The sequence below is a fragment of the Grampus griseus genome (assembly GCF_964374135.1).
Source record: "Grampus griseus genome assembly, chromosome: 14".
In the NCBI taxonomy this organism is placed as follows: Eukaryota; Metazoa; Chordata; class Mammalia; order Artiodactyla; family Delphinidae; genus Grampus; species Grampus griseus.
This window is the reverse complement of record NC_139008.1, coordinates 4,113,365-4,123,626: the sequence shown is the minus strand read 5'-3', so window position 1 is coordinate 4,123,626 and position 10,262 is coordinate 4,113,365. Positions and strand designations below refer to the sequence as shown.

The 10,262-nt window shown below is 40.9% G+C and overlaps 1 protein-coding gene across 1 annotated transcript in view; it reads left to right on the top strand.

Moving 5' to 3' along the window:
- Positions 1-1,308: 1,308 nt before the first annotated feature.
- The window catches only part of RNF216 (ring finger protein 216), a 152,379-nt gene continuing 143,425 nt past the window's right edge, over positions 1,309-10,262 (top strand). The window contains exon 1 of the mRNA XM_082671507.1: positions 1,309-1,425. Coding sequence (XP_082527633.1) covers positions 1,359-1,425 — 67 coding nt within the window. The 5' untranslated portion in view covers positions 1,309-1,358. The remainder of the gene's footprint in view (positions 1,426-10,262) is intronic.

Sequence of the window (10,262 nt, the reverse complement as noted above, 5' to 3'; positions counted from 1 at the left end):
GCATGTGGGATCTTCCCAGACCGGGGCACGAACCCGTGTCCCCTGCATCGGCAGGCGGACTCTCAACCACTGCACCACCAGGGAAAGCCCCAGTAATGTTTTTTTTAATTTCTATTTTTCCTCTTCTGTTAGCTTTTTTTATTATTTATTCATTTATTTATTTTATATAAGTTGCTATAGATAACACATTTTTATTTTATTTTTTTGACTGCATGGGGTCTTCACTGCTGTGCATGGGCTTTCTCTAGTTGTAGCGAGCAGGGGCTACTCTTTGTTGCAGTGCGCGTGCTTCTCATTGTGGTGGCTTCTCTTGTTGAGAAGCACAGGCTCTAGGTGCGTGGGTTTCGGTGGTTGCAGCACGCGGGCTCAGTAGCTGTGGCTCGCGGGCTCTAGAACACAGGCTCAGTAGTTGTGGTGCACGGGCTTAGTTGCTCCACGGCATGTGGGATCCTCCCAGACCAGGGCTCGAACCCATGTCCCCTGCATTGGCAGGCGGATTCTTAATAACTACTGCGCCACGAGGGAAGTCCCGTTCTGTTAGCTTTTTAGTTATTCATTTTTCATTTATTTATTTATTATTATTTTGTTGTTGTTGTGCTGGGTCTTGGTTGCAGCAGGTGGGCTCCTTAGTTGCAGCTCGCCGGCTCCTTAGTTGCCGCTTGCCTGCTCTTTAGTTGCGGCACATGGGCTCCTTAGTTGTGGCACACAAACTGAGTCACAGCATGCATGTGGGATCTCGTTCCCTGGCCAGGGATCGAACCTGGGCCCCCTGCATTGGGAGTGCGGAGTCTTAACCAGTGTGCCACCAGGGATGTCCCCTTATTTTTCTTTTTCTTTTTTTTTTTTAAATTTATTTTATTTACTTATTTATTGGCTGCGTTGGATCTTCATTGCTGCGCATGGGTTTTCTCTAGTTGTGGCAAGCAGGGGGCTACTCTTTGTTGTGGGACATGGGCTTCTCATCGCAGTGGCTTCTCTTGTTGTGGAGCACGGCCTCTAGGCACGCGGGCTTCAGTAGTTGTGGCACGCGGGCCCTAGAGTGTAGGCTCAGTTGTTGTGGCGCACGGGCTTAGTTGCTCCACGGCATGTGGGATCTTCCCAGACCAGGACTTGAAGCTGTGTCCCCTGCATTGGCAGGCAGATTCTTTAACCACTGTGCCACCAGGGAAGCCCCTATTTTTCTTTTTAGTGGTGTTTTCACGATAAGCTTAGAATGCTACCTTGACCAGGTATGTGGGAAGAGTTTTGATATTCCCTCATTCTTAATGTTCTTTTTTTTTTTTTTTCAGACTCTTTGGAACAGGTAGTCACCATGTTCAGATATTAGCAAGCACATAGCTGTATGTCTGCATTGGAAAATGGCAGAGGGAAACAACAATGAAGAGGTAATTCACTTGAACAACTTCCACTGCCACCGGGGACGAGGTAAGTGTTCTCACTTTCTCTCTTTCATCATTGCTTTTTCCCTTAGTGTTACAGTTATATCGTCTTTGAAATGAATCTGTTCTGCACCATGTAAAACCCAGAGACGTTTCATTTTTATATCTCAGGACATCAGGTTTAAATGGACTCATCAGACTAGAATTTTGTGTTAAATGGTGATTCTTGCTGGCATGAATGAAGTTTAAGAACCTTCTATCACAAGTAGATTAGATCTTAAGAGGTAGGAGTATAGGAACTGTGGTAGTTCTCAGTTTTTGAAGGAACAGTGACTGCAGAGGAGTGCACCTCCAGGCCTGTGCATTCTGAAAGTACTGAATCTGCTGCTAAAGCACTTCTGGTCCCTCAGACAATACTTAATTTAGTTTTTGCCAGAAGATTCTGGTTTAGCCTTACAAGGAATTTTAGGACGTGTATTCTTTGACTTTACAGTTTAAAATTAGGGGAAATTCATTCATTCATAAAGGGAGGGGAGCCTACATTTCTCTAAGATTCCTAAATGCATATGAAATTTCCTATCAGATCGTAATTCACAGTTACATCTAGACTAAAAGGAAAAACGTTATGCTGATGAGTAGGAAAAGATCATAAGTATAAATTCCATGGAAAGAGTTTTACCATTTTTTGTGTGTTTTCCCGTTGATAATATTTTGTGCTTATGAAGACTTTTTTTTTTTTCAGCAGAAGGTAAATTATATATATAGGGCTTTCAGATAATTTAAAATTGAGCAAATTTTTTATGCAAATAAATTGAGAAAAACAAGTTTGTTTAAGCTATGCAAATTATGAAAACAAAAGAAATACTGAATTTTTTAGGATTTTATTAATGTGTATTCTAACTTGGTAGTGATTCTAGCCATAATTTATTGTGATTTAGGAAGTTTTAAATCCTAGTTGTAATTTGTATGTATGATCATTTCCAAATTTTCTGAACGTGTATATCAGATAAATGTTGTGATTGTTTTTTTAACTGAGTCTTAAATATACTTCAACAAAGTCTCTTTAAGAACAACTAATTTATTCTGGGAAATTATTGGCTTTAGAGGTATATTTTTCTGTTGGACACGTTTTGTGTATTTTGCACCCGTTGTGAAGAATTTTGTCATGAGGAACTATACACATTTTAAGTGTATAGTTCAGTGAGTTTTGAAAAATGAATATACCCATATAACCACCACCTCATTATGATGTAGAACATATCCAGAAAGATTCCTATATGCCCCTTTGCAGGTAGTCCTCACCCCACTCCTGAACTAAGGAAACCACTGATTTGCTTTTTGTCACTATACAGGTTCATATAAATAGAATCATACAGTGTTTACTTTTTGTCCTGAATTCTTCTGCACAGCATAATTTTTTTGATTCATCCATGTTGTTGCATGTATCAGTAATTCAATCCCTTTTAATTGCTGAATAGTATTCACCTAAAATTTTATATTCAGTGAAGATAGCCTTAAAAATAAAGATAAAATAAAGAAAGGTTAAAAGTACAAGAATAAAAAAAAAGATATATTATGCAAACAGTAGCCCTCAAGACAGAGCTGTTAAGTCTATATGTTATTATATAAAGTAGACAATCCAGCCAGAAGTGTTAACACAGATAAAGAGTTCTGGGAAAGATAGAGTCTGGGAACATAGAACAATTCTAATCTCTATAGAGTAGTAATATGGTATCAAAATATACAAAGAAAACATTGACAGAACTAAAAGGAGAGTTGGACAAATCTACAATCAAAATGGGAGATTTTTAACATGTTTCTTTCAATAACTGAGAGAGATCAAGCACACAGAAACATTTGTATAAATATGGAACACTGGAAGAACATGATCAACAAACTGGACATAATAAACATATATGGGACTGCCACTGTACTCGGGACAGACCCGGGCGGCTGAAACCCTGTCTGCCCTCCAGGCCACGCACCAGGTGTTGCTGTCTCTAAGCTGAACCTGGTCACCTTCTTTGAGCAAAGAGCCCTGGAATGTGAAGAAAAGGAGACAACAGTCATACACCCAGATTGTGAGTACAGAGAGACCTTCAAGATGGCAGAGGAGTGAGACGTGGAGATCATCTTCCTCCCCACAAATACATCAAAACTACATCTACATGTGGAACAACTCCTACAGAACACCTACTGAATGCTGGCAGAAGACCTCAGACTTCCCAAAAGGCAAGAAACTCCCCACGTACATGGGTAGGACAAAAGAAAAAACAGACAAAAGGATAGGGACGTGACCTGCACCACTGGGAGGGAGCTGTGAAGGAGGAAAAGTTTCCACACACTAGGAAGCCCCTTCACTGGCAGAGATGGGGTGTGTGTGGGAGGGCGGGGGGTGGAAGCTTCAGAGCCACAGAGGAGAGCACTGCAACAGGGGTGCAGAGGGCAAAGTGGAGAGATTCCCGCACAGAGGATTGGTGCCGACCAGCACGCACCAGCCTGAGAGGCTTGTCTGCTCACCCGCTGCAGCGGGCGGGGGCTGGGAGCTGAGGCTCGGGCTTCGGAGGTCAGATCCCAGGGAGAGGACTGGGGTTGGCTGCATGAACACAGCCTGAAGGGGGCTAGTGTGCTACAGCTAGCCGGGAGGGAGTCCGGGGAAAAGTCTGGACCTGCCTAAGAGGCGAGAGACCATTGTTTCAGGGTGCGCAAGGAGGGGGATGCAGATCACCACCTAAACGAGCTCCAGAGACAGGTGCAAGCCGTGGCTATCAGTACAGACCCCAGAGACGGGCATGAGACGCTAAGCCAGCCGCTACAGACACCAAGAAGCCTGTGTACAAGCACAGGTCACTGTCCACACCTCCCCTCCCGGGAGCCTGTGCAGCTCGCCACTGCCAGGGTCCCATGATCCAGGGACAGCTTCCCCGGGAGAACACACGGCGCACCTCAGGCTGTTGCTACGTCACACCAGCCTCTGCCACCACAGGCTCGCCCCGCATTCTGTACCCCTCCCTCCCCCTGGCCTGAGTGAGCCAGAGCCCCCTAATCAGCTGCTACTTTAACCCCGTCCTGTCTGAGCGAAGGAACAGATGCCCTCAGCTGACCTACACGCAGAGGTGGGCCCAAATCCAAAGCTGAACCCCAGGAGCTGTGCAAACAAAGAAGAGAAAGGGAAATCTCTCCCAGCAGCCTCAGGAGCAGTGGATTATATCGCCACACTCAACTTGATGTACCCTGCATCTGTGGAATGCCTGAATAGACAACCTCATTCCAAAATTGAGGCAGTGGACTTTGGCAGCAACGATATATATATTTTATTCCTTTTTCTCTTTTTGTGAGTTTGTATGTGTATGCTTCTTTGTGTGATTTTGTCTGTATAGCTTTGCTTTTACCATTTGTCCTAGGGTTCTGTCTGTCCGTTTTTTTTTAATTACTTTAAAATTTTTTTATTTTTAATATTATTTATTTATTTATTTATTTATTTATTTATTTATTTATTTATTTATTTTTTTTGCGGTACGCGGGCCTCTCACTGCTGTGGTGGCCTCTCCCGTTGCGGAGCACAGGCTCCGGACGCGCAGGCCCAGCGGCCATGGCCCACGAGCCCAGCCGCTCCGCGGCACGTGGGATCCTCCCAGACCGGGGCACGAACCCGTGTCCCCTGCATCGGCAGGCGGACTCTCAACCACTGCGCCACCAGGGAAGCCCTATTTATTTATTTTAATAACAATTTTATTTTATTAATTTCTTTGTTTCTTTCTTTTTTTCTCCCTTTTCTTCTGAGCCATGTGGCCCACAGGGTCTTGGTGCTCTGGCTGGGTGTCAGGCCTGTGTCTCTGAGGTGGGAGAGCCAAGTTCAGGACATTGGTCCACCAGAGACCTCCTGGCTCCATGTAATATTAAACAGCAAAAGCTCTTCCAGAGATCTCCATCTCAATGCCAAGACCCAGCTCCACTCAACGACCAGCAGGCTACAGTGCTGGACACCCTATGCCAAACAACTAGCAAGACAGTAACACAACCCCACCCATTAACAGAGAGGCTGCCTAAAATCATAATAAGGTCACAGACGCCCCAAAACACACCATCGGATGCGGTCCTGCCCATCAGAAAGACAAGATCTAGCCTCTTCCTCCAGAACACAGGCACCAGTCCCCTCCACCAGGATGCCTACACAACCCACTGAACCAACCTTAGCCACTGGGGGCAGACACCAAAAACGATGGGAACTACAAACCTGCAGCCTGCGGAAAGGAGACCCCAAACACAGTAAGTTAAGCAAAATGAGATGAGAGAGAAACACACAGCAGATGAAGGAGCAAGGTAAAAACCCACTAGACCAAACAAATGAAGAGGAAATAGTCTACCTGAAAAAGAATTCAGAGTAATGAGAGTAAAGATGATCCAAAATCTTGGAAATAGAATGGAGAAAATACAAGAAACATTTAACAAGAACCTAGAAGAACTAAAGAGCAAACAAACAATGATGAACAACACAATAAGTGAAATTAAAAATTCTCTAGAAGGAATCAGTAGCAAAATAACTGAGGCAGAAGAACAGGTAAGTGACCTGGAGGATAAAATAGTGGAAATAACTACTGCAGAGCAGAATAAAGAAAAAAGAATGAAAAAAATTGAGGACAGTCTCAGAGACCTCTGGGACAACATTAAACACACCAGCATTTGAATTACAGGGGTCCCAGAAGAAGAAGAGAAAAAGAAAGGGACTGAGAAAATATTTGTAGAGATTATAGTTGAAAACTTCCCTAATATGGGAAAGGAAAGAGTTAATCACATCCAGGAAGCACAGAGAGTCCCGTACAGGATAAATCCAAGGAGAAACAACGCCAAGACACATATTAATCAAACTATCAAAAATTAAATACAAAGTATTAAAAGCAGCAAGGGAAAAACAACAAATAACATACAAGGGAGTCTCCATAAGGTTAACAGCTGATCTTTCAGCAGAAACTCTGCAAACCATAAGGGAGTGGCAGGACATATTTAAAGTGATGAAAGGGAAAAACCTACAACTAAGATTACTCACCAAGGATCTCATTCAGATTTGATGGAGAAATTAAAACCTTCACAGACAAGCAAAAGCTAAGAGAATTCAGCACCACCAAACCAGCTATACAATAAATGCTAAAGGAACTTCTCTAGGAAGGAAACACAAGAGAAAGAAAAGACCTACAGTAACAAACCCAGAACAATCAAGGAAATGGTAATAAGAACATACATATCGATAATTACCTTAAATGTAAATGGATTAAATGCTCCAACCAAAAGACATAGACTGGCTGAATGGATACAAAAACAAGACCCATATATATGCTGTCTACAAGAGACCCACTTCAGACCTAGGGACACATACAGACTGAAAGTGAGGGGATAGAAATGGAAATCAAAAGAAAGCTGGAGTAACAGTTCTCATATCAGACAAAATAGACTTTAAACTAAAGACTATTACAAGAGACAAAGAAGGACACTACATAATGTTCAAGGGATCAATCCAAGAAGGAAGATATAACAATTGTAAATATTTATGCACCCAGCATAGGAGCACCTCAGTACATAAGGCAAATGCTAACAGCCATAAAAGGGGAAATCGACAGTAACACAATCATAGTAGGGGACTTTAACACCCCACTTTCACCAGTGGTCAGATCACCCAAAATGAAAGTAAATAAGGAAACACAAGCTTTAAATCACACATTAAACAAGATGGACTTAATTGATATTTATAAGACATTCCATCCAAAAACAACAGAATACACTTTCTTCTCAAGTGCTCATGGAACATTCTCCAGGATAGATCATATCTTGGGTCACAAATCAAGCCTTGGTAAATTTAAGAAAATTGATTTCGTATCAAGTATCTTTTCCGATCACAATGCTATGAGACTAGATATCAATTACAGGAAAAAATCTGCAAAAAGTACAAATACATGGAGGCTAAACAATACACTACTTAATAACCAAGAGATCACTGAAGAAATCAAAGAGGAAATCAAAAAATAGCTAGAAACAAATGACAATGAAAACACGGCGACCCAAAACCTACGGGATGCAGCAAAAGCAGTTCTAAGAGGGAAGCTTATAGCAATACAGTCCTACCTCAGGAAACAAGAAACATCTCAAATAAACAACCTAACCTTACACCTAAAGCAATTAGAGAAAGAAGAACAAAAAACCCCAAAGTTAGCAGAAGGAAAGAAATCATAAAGATCAGATCAGAAATAAATGCAAAAGAAATGAAGGAAACAGTAGCAAAGATCAATAAAACTAAAAGCTGGTTCTTTGAGAAGATAAACAAATTTGATAAACCATTAGCCAGACTCATCAAGAAAAAAAGGGAGAAGACTCAAAACTATAGCATTAGAAATGAAAAAGGAGAAGTAACAACTGATGCTGCAGAAATACAAAGGATCATGAGAGATTACGACAAGCAGCTATATGCCAATAAAATGGACAACCTGGAAGAACTGGACAAATTCTTAGAAAAGCACAACCTTCTGAGACTGAACCAGGAAGAAATAGAAAATATAAACAGGCTAATCACAAGCACTGAAATTGAGACTGTGATTAAAAATCTTCCAAAAAACAAAAGCCCAGGACCAGATGGTTTCACAGGCGAATTCTATCAAACATTTAGAGGAGAGCTAACACCTATCCTTCTCAAACTCTTCCAAAATATAGCAGAGGGAGGAACACTCCCAAACTCATTCTATGAGGCCACCATCACCCTGATACCGAAACCAGACAAGGATGTCACAAAGAAAGAAAACTACAGGCCAAGATCACTGATGAATGTAGATGAAAAAATCCTCAACAAAATACTAGGAAACAGAATCCAACAGCACATTAAAAGGATCATACACCATGGTCAAGTGGGGTTTATCCCAGGAATGCAAGGATTGTTCAATATATACAAATCAATCAATGTGATACACCATATTAACAAATTGAAGGAGAAAAACCATATGATCATCTCAATAGATGCAGAGAAAGCTTTCAACAAAATTCAACACCCTTTTACGATAAAAACCCTCCATAAAGTAAGCATAGAGGGAACTTACCTCAACATAATAAAGGCCATATATGACAATCCCACAGCCAACATTGTTCTCAACGGTGAAAAACTGAAACCATTTCCACTAAGATCAGGAACAAAACAAGGTTGCCCACTCTCACCACTGTTATTCAACATAGTTTTGGAAGTTGTAGCCACAGCAATCAGAGAAGAAAAAGAGATAAAAGGAATACAAATTGGAAATGAAGAAGTAAAGCTGTCACTGTTTGCAGATGACATGACATTATACATAGAGAATCCAAAAGACGCTACCGGAAAACTACTAGAGCTAATCAATGAATTTGGTAAAGTAGCAGGATACAAAATTAATGCACAGAAATCTCTTGAATTCCTGTACACTAATGATGAAAAATCTGAAAGAGAAATTAAGGAAACACTCCCATTTACCATTGCAACCAAAATAATAAAATACCTAGGAATAAACCTACCTAAGGAGACAAAAGACCTGTATGCAGAAAACTATAAGACACCGATGAAAGAAATTAAAGATGCTACAAACAGATGGAGAGAAATAGCATGTCCTTGGATTGGAAGAATCAACATTGTGAAAATGACTATACTACCCAAAGCAATGTACAGATTCAATGCAATCTCTGTCAAACTACCAGTGGCATTTTTCACAGAACTAGAACAAAAAAATCTTAAAATTTGTATGGATACACAAAAGACCCCGAATAGCCAAAGCAATCTTGAGAAAGAAAAACAGAGCTGGAGGAATCAGGCTCCCTGACTTCAGACTATACTACAAAGCTGCAGTAATCAAGACAGTATGGTACTGGCACAAAAACAGACATACAGATCAATGGAACAGGATAGAAAGCCCAGAGATAAACCCGCACACATATGGTCACCTTATTTTTGATTAAGGAGGCAGGAATATACAGTGGAACAAAGACAGCCTCTTCAATAAGTGGTGCTGGGAAAACTGGACAGCTACATGTAAAAGAATGAAATTAGAACACTCCCTAACACCATACACAAAAATAAACTCAAAATGGATTAAAGATCTAAATGTAAGGCCAGATACTATAAAGCTCTTAGAGGAAAACATAGGCAGAACACTCCATGACATAAATCACAGCAAGATTCTTTTTGATCCACCTCTTAGAGAAATGGAAATAAAAACAAAAATAAACAAATGGAACCTAATGAAACTTAACAGCTTTTGCACAGCAAAGGAAACCATAAACAAGATGAAAAGACAACCCTTGGAATGGGAGAAAATATTTGCAAATGAGGCAACTGACAAAGGATTAATCTCCAGAATTTGCAAGCAGCTTGTGCAGCTCAATATCAAAAAAACAAACAACCCAATCCAAAAATAGGCAGAAGACCTAAATAGACATTTCTCCAAAGAAGATACACAGATAGCCAACAAACACATGAAAGAATGTTCAACATCACTAATCATTAGAGAAATGCAAATCAAAACTACAATGAGGTGTCACTTCACACCAGTCAGAATGGCCATCCTCAAAAAATCTACAAACAATAAATGCTGGAGAGGGTGTGGAGAAAAGGGAACCCTCTTGGACTCTTGGTGGGAATGTAAATTGATACAGCCACTATGGAGAACAGTATGGAGGTTCCTTGAAAAACTAAAAATAAAACTACTGTACGACCCAGCAATCCCACTACTGGGCATATACCCTGAGAAAACCATAATTCAAAAAGAGTCATGTACCACAATATTCATTGCAACTCTATTTACAATAGCCAGGACATGGAAGCAACTTAAGTGTCCATCGACAGATGAATAGATAAAGAAAATGTGGCACATATATATAATG